The sequence below is a fragment of the Schistocerca cancellata genome, chromosome 6, assembly GCF_023864275.1.
Source record: "Schistocerca cancellata isolate TAMUIC-IGC-003103 chromosome 6, iqSchCanc2.1, whole genome shotgun sequence".
Lineage (NCBI taxonomy): Eukaryota > Metazoa > Arthropoda > Insecta > Orthoptera > Acrididae > Schistocerca > Schistocerca cancellata.
Window position 1 is genome coordinate 272,599,935 of NC_064631.1, and position 15,483 is coordinate 272,615,417.

General features: G+C 39.3%; 1 protein-coding gene across 1 annotated transcript in view; it reads right to left on the minus strand.

The window, feature by feature from the left end:
• LOC126191464 (myosin-VIIa-like) overlaps nucleotides 1-15,483 on the minus strand; it is a 389,317-nt gene that overhangs the window by 45,010 nt on the left and 328,824 nt on the right. Inside the window, exons 33-34 of the mRNA XM_049932341.1 lie at nucleotides 5,084-5,266; nucleotides 68-269 (exon numbers count right to left, since the gene is read on the minus strand). Of these exons, the coding sequence (XP_049788298.1) occupies nucleotides 68-269; nucleotides 5,084-5,266 (385 nt within the window). The remainder of the gene's footprint in view (nucleotides 1-67; nucleotides 270-5,083; nucleotides 5,267-15,483) is intronic.

The window sequence follows — 15,483 nt, forward strand, 5'->3', positions numbered from 1 at the left end:
TTTTATTTTGAGTAGTAAGATGAAATTATACTTTTAGTTACATAGTAAATTATAATATAAGCCATACCATTTCTCGATGGCCGTGCCTTCCTCATCCATTGAGTTAGTTCATGTACAAAGTCAAAAAAGAAATCAGTCTCAGGCACTGAGAAAACTTTATCCCAGACTTTCACAAAAAGACTGAAGCCTTCCCAGGATTGGAGTTTCAAGCGTTCTGCGACATTTCTACTGAAGTCTTCAGCACGAGTTGTTGAATCTACTTGGAAAGCCTAGAAAAGACAGTTTTCATCACTTAAAGGCAACACATTAGATAAGCAAGCAAAACTAAAAATTAGTCACCTCCAGAAACATTGATAGTGGCCACAGTCCATTAAAGAAGAGAGTTCACAATCTGCTTCAGTTATGCCATTACCAGCAGGGGCTACTCACTGATGAGATCCCACAGAGCTACCAAATAGCATGGATAGTGACTGCTACGCTACTTCTTGTTTATGTAATCTTCATCAGTGAGAAGTGATCAATACACTGCAGTCTACATGAGGTGACAAAAGTCATAGGATATCTCCTAATATCATGTCAGACGTCCTTTTGCTTGGTGTACTGCAGCAACTCGATATGACATGGACTATCAAGTTGTTGGAAGTCGCTGCAGATATACTGAGCTGTGCTGCTACTTCTACAGCTGTCCATAACTGCAAATGTGGTGCTGGCAAAGGATTTTGTGCATGAATTGACTCTCAATTATGTCTGATAAGTTTTCCATGGGACTCATGACAGGCAGTCTTGGTGGCCAAATTATTTGCTCAAATTGTCCAGAGTTTTCTTCAAACCAATCACAAACAATTATGGCCCACTGATATTGCACATTGTCATCTATAAAAATTCCTTTGTTGTTGGGAACTTGAAGTCAATGAAGGGCTGCAAATGGTCTCCAACAGGTTATTTGGACAAGAGGTCCCAGTCCATTCCGTGTAAACACAGCCCACAGCATTATGGAGCCACCACAGCTTGCACAATGCCTTATTGACAACTTGTGTCGTTGGCTTCATGGGGTCTGCATCACATTTGAATCCTGCCATCAGCTCTTATCAGCTGACATTGGAACTCATCTGATCAGGCCATGGTTTTCTAATCATCTAGGGTGCAAAAAATATGGCCATGAGCCCAGGAGACGTGCTGCAGGCAATGTTGCACTGTTAGCGATGTTGTCTGCTGCCGTAACCCATTAATGCTAAATTTTGCCACACAGTCCTAACAGAGATGTTGGTTGTCTGTCCCAAATTGATTTGGCAGTTATTTTTCACAGTGTTGCTTGTCTACTAGCACTGACAACACTATGCAAATGCCACTGCTCTCCGTCGTTAAGTGAAGGCTATTGGCCACTGCACAGACCATGGTGAGAGGTAATGCCTGAAATCTGGTACTCTCAGCACACTCTTGACACTGTGGATCTACGAATATTGAATTCCCTAAAGATTTCCAAAATGGAACATTCCACGGATGTATCTCCGACTACGATTCTGCATTCAAAGTCTCTTAATTCCCATTGTGCAGTGGTAATCATGACAGTAATCTTTTCACATAAATCACCTGAGTACAAACAACAGCTCCACCAATGCACTGTCCTTTTATACCCTGTGTACACAATATTACCGCCATATGTATATATTGCACATCAATACTGATGACTTTTGTCACCTCTGTGTATTATCTCAGCCTCGTGGGGAGACATTTAGCAATATTGGCAAATATGACAACAGGAAAATAGTTTTATGATCAGAATGTATAGCTAATTACAGCCCATTTTGATGTTTTCTCTCATGTTAAATAAGGGGATCACATTACGTTAAAAAGATAGATATTTTCTAAAAATAAAATTATGAGACAGAATTAATGCCCAGTACTTACATTCAGAAGGAAAAATATTTAGTACTGCCAGCAGACATATATAAAAGTGCTCAAAATTATCCTAGATTTTGAAACTAGTTGCTTCCTCGGAGAGGAAACAGGGATATATATATATATATATATATATATATATATATATATATATATATATATAAAAACAAAGATGATGTGACTTACCAAATGAAAGTGCTGGCAGGTCGACAGACACACAAACGAACACAAACATACACACAAAATTCAAGCTTTCGCAACAAACTGTTGCCTCATCAGGAAAGAGGGAAGGAGAGGGAAAGACGAAAGGATGTGGGTTTTAAGGGAGAGGGTAAGGAGTCATTCCAGTCCCGGGAGCGGAAAGACTTACCTTAGGGGGAAAAAAGGACGGGTATACACTCGCACACACACACATATCCATCCACACATATACAGACACAAGCAGACATATTTAAAGACTAAAGTGGTCTTTAAATATGTCTGCTTGTGTCTGTATATGTGTGGATGGATATGTGTGTGTGTGCGAGTGTGTACCCGTCCTTTTTTCCCCCTAAGGTAAGTCTTTCCGCTCCCGGGACTGGAATGACTCCTTACCCTCTCCCTTAAAACCCACATCCTTTCGTCTTTCCCTCTCCTTCCCTCTTTCCTGATGAGGCAACAGTTTGTTGCGAAAGCTTGAATTTTGTGTGTATGTTTGTGTTCGTTTGTGTGTCTGTCGACCTGCCAGCACTTTCATTTGGTAAGTCACATCATCTTTGTTTTTAGATATTTTTTCCTTCGTGGAATGTTTCCTTCTATTATAACTATATATATACACAAGCAGACATATTTAAATATGTCTGTATATGTGTGGATGGATATGTGTGTGTGTGCGAGTGTGTACCCGTCCTTTTCTCCCCCTAAGGTAAGTCTTTCCGCTCCCGGGACTGGAATGACTCCTTACCCTCTCCCTTAAAACCCACATCCTTTCGTCTTTCCCTCTCCTTCCCTCTTTCCTGATGAGGCAACAGTTTGTTGCGAAAGCTTGAATTTTGTGTGTATGTTTTTTCCCCCTAAGGTAAGTCTTTCCGCTCCCGGGACTGGAATGACTCCTTACCCTCTCCCTTAAAACACACATCCTTTCGTCTTTCCCTCTCCTTCCCTCTTTCCTGATGAGGCAACAGTTTGTTGCGAAAGCTTGAATTTTGTGTGTATGTTTGTGTTCGTTTGTGTGTCTGTCGACCTGCCAGCACTTCCATTTGGTAAGTCACATCATCTTTGTTTTTAGGTATATTTTTCCTACGTGGAATGTTTCCTTCTATTATAACCATATATATAGTTCTATTATAACCATATATATAGTTATAATAGAAGGAAACATTCCACGAAGGAAAAATATACCTAAAAACAAAGATGATGTGACTTACCAAATGAAAGTGCTGGCAGGTCGACAGACACACAAACGAACACAAACATACACACAAAATTCAAGCTTTCGCAACAAACTGTTGCCTCATCAGGAAAGAGGGAAGGAGAGGGAAAGACGAAAGGATGTGGGTTTTAAGGGAGAGGGTAAGGAGTCATTCCAGTCCCGGGAGCGGAAAGACTTACCTTATGGGGAAAAAAGGACGGGTATACACTCGCACACACACACATATCCATCCACACATATACAGACACAAGCAGACATATTTAAAGACAAAGAGTTTGGGCAGAGATGTCAGTCGAGGCAGAAGTGCAGAGGCAAAGATGTTGTTGAATGACAGGTGAGGTATGAGTGGCGGCAACTTGAAATTAGCGGAGATTGAGGCCTGGTGGATATATATATATATATATATATATATATATATATATATATATATATATATATATATATATATATATAATGAAAGTGCTGGCAGGTCGACAGACACACAAACGAACACAAACATACACACAAAAAATTCAAGCTTTCGCAACAAACTGTTGCCTCATCAGGAAAGAGGGAAGGAGAGGGAAAGACGAAAGGATGTGGGTTTTAAGGGAGAGGGTAAGGAGTCATTCCATATATATATATGCCTCTGGCAGCCGAAGCTGGACAACGAGCAGCTGCAGCAACAGCAGCAGTGCGTGATGGGAGAGGCAACTGGGTGGGGATAAAGAGGAGGCTGGAGTGGGCAGGGGGAGGGGTGGGGGACAGGGAAGTACTCCTGGGGAGTGTGCAGGGATGAGGTGGAGAGAGGCTAGGGCAACTATGTGCAGTCAGGAGGTTAGACAGAGGGCAGTGGAAAGGGGGGGGGGGGGGGAGAAGGTAGTGGAAAACGAGAGAAGTAAAAAGACTGTTTGCATTAGTGGAATAGAGGGCTGGGTAGTACTGGAACAGGAAAAGGGAAAGGACTAGATAGATGAGGACAATAATGAACGAAGGTTGAAGCCAGGGGGCTTATGAGAATGTAGGATATATTGCTACGTTCCTGAAACCCTCCTGGCCTCAACCTTCATCAGTCATTGTCCTCACCCATATAGCCCCTTCCCTTTCCCTGGTCCAGTACTACACAGCCCTCTATTCCACCAACACACTCAGTCTTCTTACTTCTCTCCTTTTGAACAACACCCCTCCCTCCCTCCCCCCCCCCCCCCACCCACCCATCCCTCTCCCCTGTCCTCCATCTAACCTCCCAACTGCAGCTAGCTGCCCTACGCTCTCTCCACCTCATCCCTGCACGCTCCCCAGCAGCACTTCACCATCCCCCATCCCTACTATGCCATCCCTCCCCCTCCCTTCCCCAGCCTCTTCCTTACCTGCACCCAGTTGCTTCTCCCATCATGCACTGCTGCTGCTGCTCATAGCCTCGCTTCAGCTGCAAGAGACTGTGGTCATGTGTGTGGGTTGCATTTGCATGAGTGTGTGTGTGTATGTCACCTATTTTTGACAAAGGCCTTGTTGGCTGAAAGCTCATTTTGTGACAGTCGTTTTGTTGTGCCTATCTGCGACTCAGCATCTCTGCTATATAGTGAGTAGCAACTATGCTTTTCATAATATTGTTACATTTGATCCTGGATTTTCCATTGTTTGAATTTTATTTTTGATATCATTATATGTTACATAAGATAAGATCCTTAGCATTACACTTTTAATAACATTCTTTATCTTTACATATGAGGTTTCAATAAATGAACATGTTGCATGGTATAAGTTTTCATTCAAAAATGGAAGTCAGCTTACCTCATCACTGTCATCAGGGAAATATACTTTATGAAATATTCTTGTGGTCTTGTGCTGTATTGCCTCAACCTCAACCTGATGAGGAGGATGCTTCCTCTGGCCATATCTCATTGTCCTCTGTAAGCGATTTATGCAAGTTTTGGCAATTGGATGGCTCCGTGTCATTAAAAATTGCATCAGATCCTGAAACATTAAGATTTAAATATATTATATAGATCTCCTATAATATTGGGCTGATGCATAAGTTATTAGTGGTTTCCTTAAGTGTAATAAACACAACAGATACACATAACAGAGACTTAGGTCCTCAATAATATATTCTCCTTTGCTATTTACAACAGCCTGCCAATGCTGGGGGAACTTTTTGATTCTACAACTGTAGAAAAAACATGGTTTTGAGGTGAAGAACTCATTGATCCATGTTTGGACTACATTTTCATCCAGAAAGGAAGTTCCTTAAAGATTGTTTGATAGAGAGTGGTAAAGGTGAAAATCTGAGGATGCAAGATCAGGTGAATAAGGTGGCTGTGGAATGACCTCCCAACCCAGCTCCTGTTTAGTGTTTTTTTGTCGGTCTAGTAGAATGTGGGCAGGCATTATCTGGTCATTAGTCTTGGACTGTGTCTGCAAGACATCTCACTTGTTGACAATAAATGTCAGTAGCGATGGGTACACCTCAGCGAAGCAATTTGTTGTATACCACACAATCGTTTTCCACCCAATGCATAACATTATCTTTTGTGGATGCATACAAGTCTTTAAATGGGGAGTTGCAGCTTTGTTTGGGCTCAACCAGTCCTTTTTATACCTCATGTTAGCATAAAGATACATTTCTCGACACCAGTAATGACACAGGATAGAAATGGTTGGTGTTGTTCATGAGCCAATTGATAACAAGCAAGCAGAGATGCACATACCGTATTTACTCGAATCTAAGCCGCACTCGAATCTAAGCCGCACTTGAAAAATGAGACTCGAAATAAAGGAAAAAAAAAAAATTCTCGAAACTAAGCCGCACCTGAAATCTGAGACTCGAAATTTAAGGGGAGAAAAAAGTTTTAGGCCGCACCTCCAAATCGAAACAAAGTTGGTACATTCTAATATGAGACACAATTTAGGTCGAATGAATGACGATGCAGCTACAGTAGTTTGGTTCGAGTCGTAAGCTTAGCAGTTAAGCTTTACCAGGTAGCCATTGCTATGCGTCATGCGCTCCGTCCGTATTTATACGGGTACCCTTCCTTTTTCACGTGCTTCGTCTGGTTTGAATCGATTGCTTATTTTGCTTTGAGCTGATAAGTGCCGTTTTCTTTGTTATAGGTGTTTACGTCACTCTAAGCTGAAAATGCATTACTGTACTGTGTCATGCTTTGTTTGTCGCATTCTGATAGTGCGTGTTTACGGCCTGTCGCCGCTCGCGGCATGGTTTGCTCTTGTGCGCGCTACTGCTGCTTACAATTAAAACAAAGAGAGGAATTGACTCATAACCGAAACAATGGCAAGAGACTGCTATTTGTTGTTAACTTACACTGCTGCTTTCTTTGATAATGATCAACAAGAACCAAATAATAGACTGTGTATGATGGAACATTGTTCTGAATGAGAGTTAGTCGAAAATTTTTCTCCGTTTGAAAATCTTTGCGGCCGCTTCTTTAGTACATCAAATTCTGCACAGAAATTAGAGTCATCTTAGATTTAAAAATCTAGTCAGTTGCCGTGCTTCATTTCTGACTGTATCACTATTAGGCATAAGAATAATATGAATATAAACTTGAAACGATACGTATATTCTTCCACGTTTGCTGTTGTCTCACTCTAATTTCATAGTTTATTAGGCAGACAGGATTTAAACGAGATAGCAGCAAACACGAAAGAATACATGGCAAAATGTTTATATTCGTATTATTCTTATGGTGTAGAGAATACTGCATGTGATTCACATTTCATCAGGTTTCTATTAGCAACCATCTCTTCTCACATGTAGGAAAAAATTCAGAACGTAGAGTTGGCCATATTGACAAACATCCCAAACAGTCTTGCCAGTCGGATTTTCGTATTACATTGAAATTCTGCTACATTCGGAGATGAACAATACGGAATTTGTATTTACTTCGTTGAGTAATGTATGAAAATGCCGTGGTCGAAACTCGGGGCGGAGAAAAAAGCTCATCTTCCACATATTTTTTTTTTAAATTCATTTACTGACGCAGAGGTTTTGGTGCCAGTATTTATCTTTGTGCTTACAAAGCATGCCCGTGTAGCGCTACATATATTCGACGGCAGAAGTTAGTTGTGGCGGCACCTACCAACATTTTTCAGAACTACCGCTTGCTTTGCACTCGATTCTAAGCCGCAGGCGGTTTTTTGGATTACAAAAACCGGAAAAAAAGTGCAGCTTAGATTCGAGTAAATACGGTATGGCCACCCACTAATTTTTGTGATTTTGGCTTAGAGAATGCAGTTCCCATATGCCCAATTTGTGAATCTTCCCCATTGATGAAAATGTCAACGATGATCACAGTTCATCACATTTGCCAGTTCTCAAGTACACTGACTTGGATCACTGTGGATTAATGCGTTTAAACAATCTTCACCAAACCCCAAAGGTCTTCCTGAATGTGGAGAGTCACTAGCATCACAACAAACCTCTTTAAAACAAGAAAACCACTTTCTTGCCTTGCTATGTCCAGTGGCATTATCCCCATACAGGGTGCAAATGTTTCTGGCTGCCTCCATTACTGTCACCCCTCCACTGAACTCAAACAAAAGAATATGTATGAAATGTTCCAACTTCTCCACTTGGGATTCCATTTTCTAACATCCACAGTTCCACTCGTTATCACCAAAAAACCAAAATGACATTATGCAAACTCAGATAGCAGCAGTGAACTACAAATAAAAAATGACAATCAATAAATTAACCTGTAGCAACCAGAATACATACATATGATGACTCAACTGAATTGATTTTTTTAATCATCTGATCAGTAGGCAACATTTGCAAATGACATATATGGTATATGATAAACTTATTTTAATTACTGATTTTAAAATCATAGGTATTCTGCAACTATTGCCAGAAGCATAGTCAATGGAACTCCACTCAAAACTAGTTTGTAGACAATCACATAAGAAAAAGGCAACCACTCACCTTTAGTGGACTGATGTGTGGAACATAGATACACTTAACAGAAAACAGGATTCACATTATCTTATGAGCTCTCACTCTTTTTCTAGCAAAAGTACACACAAACAACCAAATAGACACTCCCGTGTCCACAACAAGGTTGATTATTGAGTATTGATAGTAGTTGTATGGGCTGATGGAAGTGAGCAGGGGGTAGGGAAGGATTCAGAAGGCAAGGAAAGGGTAGCAGGTTAGAGGGAGACAAGTCTTTTCACAGATAACTCACTGGCATTAAAACAATGTGGAGTTCAGTCAACAGGGCATACAAGATATATAGAGTGAGGGAGTCTTCTGATTGCCCCAAAACCTAGTCACAGTAGGTCTACCTCTGACCTGATTAGTTATACTTGACTATTGAGAGCTTTGGTCTTTCTGATGTACATTTGCTTTACATATATTGAAACTGCATTATTGGGAGCTGCGAGTGTATTTAATTGTTATAAAGAAGCATAATAATTCATGAGAGAGGTGACATCTGAGACATCTATTTGCATGCCTAATGGTCCTTGTTCTTGTGAGGTATGGCACATATAACTTCCCCTTGTTTGTTTAGTTCTGAATTAATGACGTTCAAGACCTTTTTTAATTACATAGTCTGTCCTCAACATGCTCAGCTTAAGATCTTGAGCAGTGTGGAATCTTCCTTCTAGAGAACTTTTATCAAAAATGTATCATTTCCAATGCATATTCTTTGTCCTTTCTTATTTGCACTTTCCATATTGGTGTTTACAACAGACCATTCAAATAAGTCATAGCAGCATGAAATGGAAAAATATCACTTTTGTATTTCTCATTTCTAGAAGCCTTTTCTTAAGAGAGGAGCATGTCTTTAGTTTTCTTTCTTGCAAAATCATTTGTTATTGAAAGAAAGACAGCAAAATCATTGCTCTTCAACAGCTGAATTTTTTCTCTGTTTGGAGTCAAACAATTGAATTTTGCAGCTGGTTTGACTATATTTGTTATTTTATGGTTACTACCACCATGAAGTATTGTGGCTAAGTTTCCTCCTCAGCTGTCACTATATAAATTGATTTTACCTACACAGTTTTGCTTTATATTGTTTATTGCAACTGTTTTTCTGCTGCAGCTCCCGGTGCATCAATAGTAAAATGTTTGCAGCTGATTTTGATTTTTGTTGTTTTCTGGAGAAGATTTTTTTGTCCAGCTTTGTTAACACAGCTCTTTTCCTTTCTGCATTTTGGGCAATAACTGTTCACTGTAGTATCACAGACCACAACTGAAAGCAATTCAAATGGATTGTCATGCACAAAATTTGTACTGTTTACACAATTTAACACTTTCTGAATGTTGTTTTTGTTTGTCACAGTAGCCCACATATCTGCAGGGTTCCTGTTTTCTTGCACAGATTTTGATGTCTTTTGCTGTAGCATGGCTCATTTTTTTGTGCTAGAAGTTTGTTTATTTCCATTTTTTGCACACTGATTATTAATTGCAAAGTCAATAGTCATTCCATCAGTTTCCTAATTTCATCCTTACATTTTAGATACGTTTTCATTTTGCCACTAGTATCAATGCTTTTTCTTAGGGAAACACTGAACCTTTACACTTATCGCCACTGTACAAGCAGTCTCTTCTATGACACTCCACTTGTGTACGGAACAGAAAGATGGCCTAACTTAAACTAACAATCAGTTTAATAAAAGATAGCTGCTGTGCTGGAGAGAGAATGTCTTGTCACCATAACAAATAGAATAATTTGTCATGTAAAATGATTTAGTCATTGTTGGAGTAATAGACTACCCTCAAGACCTAATTTGTGGTATAAGCATATTTAGCCATGGCCAGAAAATGAGTGATACATGGCTGGGACACTTAATCTTTGAGATCATGCAGACAGTTTCCTGGCTTTTGGCTTGACTTGCCACCAAGTCATCAATGAATCATAAATACTTTGAATAAACCTGTAGCTGCCATTGTCAACTGCCATATTCAGCAACATGTTGATAACAGTGGCCCAATGACCATGGCAAATGGTAATAGTGAGCAGATGGGGTATAGTACAGAATATAAGCTGATGATTCAGTATTAGACAACAACAAACTGGTGAAAAGCTGCACTGTCCAGAATCACACCTTTGCTATGACATCAAGAAGTAATTGCCCCACATGTGTAACTCTGCTCATAGAACATCAAATGGAGCAGAAACTAACATGGGTGAAGGAACACTGCCATTGGATTATCAAAGTACATAGAAAGGTCAACTGGACTGTTGAGTCTCATACACATTGGTATTCACTGTCAGAAGACTGAACACATCTAAAACCACACGAGACAAGCCTGCCAACAGGGCACCATTGAGGCATGTGGTGCAGGTATTCTCATTTGAAAGATGTTTACATGGGATGAAATAGAGTGCCTGAAATGTCTGTCTTTATCTCTCACCAGTGAACAATACATGTTCTTAATGTCCAGTCATGTGCATCCATTTGTTAGCCTACAGCACCAAGCAGGCAACCTATACCTTAGCAAGATACTCCTTAGCTCCCAGAATGTATCATAACGGTTTGAGGAAAATCCATGTACATGGGGTTACTTGTGTGGCCTCCTAGAGTTTCTTATCCTATTCCCATCAGCACTTTTGGTATACCATTCAACTGGATGTATGCAACTTGGATCTATTTCAAACCAGTCTTCTTGAATTCTGGGCAGTGGTTGAGTGGTCATGGGTCAGGATGGCTCCCTAAGAGTTTCAGTGTTTCATGGAGTTCACAATATGATATGCCACCATAATCATGATAGTGAAAATGGATAATACCTGTTATTAGATACGTATCTGTAGTTCAGTTGCTAATGAGTGAATGGTCTAATAAAAAAGATACATAGCCATGAATATGATAGTGGAATGGGTTGCAGAAATAACAGATCAGTACAGACAGAGCAATCAAATTTGCAGTTGATCTACTCTAAAGCTCAATGAAACTTCTCTGAAATTCAAAAAATGGGCGCTGAAAATCATTGATGTAAGTAAGAGTGGGTACCTGTACCTCTGTAACACACAAGTGATCTACATTCTAAGAGCTTTACTCATGATTGAGTCTATTTGACTGTTCTATTTCGTATTGATACAAACTGAAATACCCAGGTGTTTGTATAAGTTGAATGATTTCAGCTGTGACTCATTGATATTGTAGTCATAGGCTGCTACTTTTCTATATTTTGTGAGATGTATGATTTTACATAGTTGCCAATATTTACACCACTTTGAAATCTTGTCAACATCTGGGTGGATATCTGAGCTGTTTTTTCCCTCCCAGAGAGTACTTCAGTACAGATAACTGCATCATCTGCAGAATGAACATATAACATAAGTAGCAATGGCCCAACACAGTTACCTGGGTCACACCTGGTGTTAGTTCTACTGCTGTCAATGATCTCCATCCACAATAACATGCTGTGTCCTCTCTATAAGAAATCTTCAACCAGTTCACACATTTTATTTGATACTTTATGAAGATAGTGGAACAGGAGGAGAATATTCCTGCCCTTCAGGTGGAACTAGATAAAGCAAAACAAGATCTGAAAAGTTTGAGGAGGTAGAAGGGAAAAGGTGGTGGAAAGTGACAACAGGTCATAGCAGATTAAGATGGAAGCACCCAAGGCAGCCAGCAGTATGATGGCAGTTCCAACGAACGAAAAAGAAGTTCTAAAAGTGATTAAAAGTCTGAAGTCCAAGATGTCAGCTGGAGTAGATGAGGTGCGAATAATATTAGTAAAGAAAACAGCTAATCAGATAGTGAAACCATTGACGCACATAGCAAACTTGTCAATGGCTGAGGGCGTGTTTCCACAAAAACTGAAAATTTCTAAAGTCATTCCCCTGTTGAAAAACGGTGAAAAAATTAAAATAGAAAACTACAGACCTGTCTCACTCCTTCCAACTTTCTCTAAAGTTTTAGAGATACTAATGAAATATAAAGTCACACATTATCTTAATATGCACAATCTGATAAACAGTAATCAGCACGGATTTCAAGCTGGGAGAAGTACCGAAACAGCTGTACTAGAATACACAAAAGAAATAATCACTAAATTGGAAGAGGGAAATAGTGTAGTTGGGATAAATCTAGATTTGTCAAAAGCCTTTGACACTGTTGACCACAGCATACTTTTGAAAAAGCTTGAAGCTATAGGTATCAGAGGACCGGTAAAAAAGTGGTTTGAGTCTTATCTGGAAAAGAGGATGCAGGTGGTTGAAATTACAGCACCAAATATTAATCAAAAAATTAAACTAAGATCAGATCCAAGGGAGGTCACAGTAGGAGTACCTCAAGGAAGTGTATTAGGCCCCTTGCTGTTCCTCATTTACATTAATGATATTCAGGTGTCAGAGAGAAAAGCTAGAATCATGTTATTTGCTGATGATACTAGTTTAATAGTTAGTGATATGAAGCAGTCATTGCACAGTACTGTGGACCATGTCCTACAAGATATACAAAAATGGTTTAGTGCTAACAAGCTAACACTGAATGCAAAAAAAAACTAATTATGTGCAATATGGAAAAATAAGTGAACAGGACGACCTAAATCCCACCATGGAGGGCAAACAACTTGAAAGAGTACAGTGTGCAAAATTCCTGGGTATGCACATTGATGAGAAGATTAATTGGAAGGACCATGTGGTGAACTTAGCACTAAAACTAAATTCAGCATGTTTTGTGCTTAGAATAATTTCAAGAGTTTGTAGTAATGACTGTACCAGATTAGTATATTTTGGCTATTTTCAGTCCATTGCATCCTATGGGATAGTATTCTGGGGAAAAACAAATTGTCGTCTAAATGAGATTTTCAAATTGCAAAAACGTGCTATTCGGATAATGACCCACAGCCCACCTCAAACACATTGTAGGCCCCTTTTTAAAGCATTGAAAATTTTAACAATTCCATCATTATACATTCTGAAATGTCTGTTGGTGATCAAAAGAAATCAGGTCAAAATGAAAACCAATACAGACTTCCATAATTACAATACACGGCAATGTAAAGATCTCCACATACAAGCTGTAACAAGGACCCGAAGCCAGAAACATGTATGTAATCAAGGCATCAAACTTTTTAATGCACTACCAAAACATATCAAAGAGCTGGAAAATGAGGATAAATTTAAAACTGTTCTAAAGAACCACATGCTTGACAAATGCTATTACAGCATAAGTGAATATCTCTGCGCAACTGTATAAAATATATGTTTAAGTTAATGTGACAAATGAAATTACATCAGTGCATAATAAATTATGTTATAAAAACACTTATTAGCTGTATATTGTATTAAACATAAAATAGATTAGTATGAATTCAGCACAGATACAAATTTTGTAAAGATATTATATAGTTGTTAAAATGTACCCTGACAAATCCTATATCACAAATGTGATCATTGGGATGATAATAAATAAATAAGAAATAGGAATAGGACTTTCTCAGACAGTTTTGCTGTCAATGTGGAAAACATGTTTGATCTGTTGTCACAGTTGGAAAATGCTGAGGCACAAGTAGACTTAGGAGTAGACAGGACGCAACAAACTTTCAAAAAGTCTTCAAAAATTAAGAAGTCAGGAAAAGTTGTGAAAAAGAAGAAAGTTTTGTTGTTAGCTACTTCACACGGTAGAGGCGTTGGCCAACTGTTAGAGGATGACAAGGGTCAGGTTACCAGGTCACAAGTTTTTTTAAGCCTAGTGCAAGTCTGGGTCAGGTAATAGAGGGTATACATTCACTTCACAAAGGAAGACATTGTGGTAATAGTGGGTGGGGCGGGCAACAGCGTAGATAGGAACCCTAATTATTCAGTTGAGAGTGCCCTGGTAAAGATAGCTTCAGCAACAAGACATATTGGTGCTGGGCTTGTGTCTGTTCTGAGGCACCATTACCAGCCTCAATTAAACTCTTCTGTTAGTAGAGTTAATTTAGAGGTGGAACAGCTGCTTGGATCAGATATGGGGTCTCATATCGGAGTGGTTCCTGTTGACTCTATCAGAAGGTGGGACTATACTGGGCATGGCCTTCTCCTCAACAGGAAAGGGAAGGGAAAACTGTCTGAGCTAATATCAAATAACCTACGGTGGACACTGTCAGAAGTGGTAAAGTACCGGTGGTTGCAAATGACAGAACAGCAGTTTTTTCAGGGTCGGAAGGGCAGAAACAAAAAATTTTCAGAGACAGGCTGAAAATGACATTCACATTGATAAAACAGGCAGCCAGAAAGCAAATTTTAATGTACACAACAGCAGTTTTTTCAGGGTAGGGAGGGCAGAAACAAAAAATCTTCAGAGACAGGCTGAAAATGACATTCACATTGATAAAACAGCAGCCAGAAAGCAAATTTTTATGTACACAATTCTTGCAGACAGTCTCTGACTGAAACTAGAGATGCTCAAAAATTGACAGGAAAATTAGGTTCATCCAGCTGTAATTCAGCCAGTGCACAAAATCAGTTATTCTTATTGCATCAGAATGTTCGAGGACTAAGGGGTAAGCTTAACGAGTTGCTTATTTGTGTTGAAGAATTAGAGTTGAGCAAACCAGTTGATATAAACTGCCTCTCTGAACATCATGTGACCACTGGTATAGGTATGTTAAATGTTTCAGGTGTCAAGTTTGATTCTTACTTCGTAGAGAAAATGTGGAGAAAGGAGGAGTTTACAACTTTGAACATGGCTGATGTTTGCAGCAACTGTATACACAAATTTGAAAAATATGTAAAAATCTAGCAACCTGTTGCATAGGATTTCTATATACCTTGACCAGGTTTCATCACCTCTAAGGGTGACTTCATCAGAAGGTAAGGTAATTACCTAAAATGAATATGTCAGATTAAATATCGTATCTAATAAAAGTTACATTAATGTAAATGAGCGTAAAACAAATAGTAGTTACATGAAGAACACACTGTCAAAGAGGTACAGTGATTTAAGAGCTGAGTTGCTCAAGTCATACATTAAAATATAAAGCATAATGTTCTTCAAAAAGTCAAACAGGAAAACATAAGTAACACTGGTGTGGTGTGAGGAGACTGACTGTGTGGCAACTAGTCACGCTGCCATGTAAACTTAATGAAGGGCGTGCCACAAGTGGGCCACAAACGAACCTGTACGTGGCTCAGGGGTATATAAAATTTCCTGTAATACATGTCCAGCATTTTATATTGGACAGACAGGCAGAGCTTCCAACATAAGATACAAAGAACATCTTTTAGGCA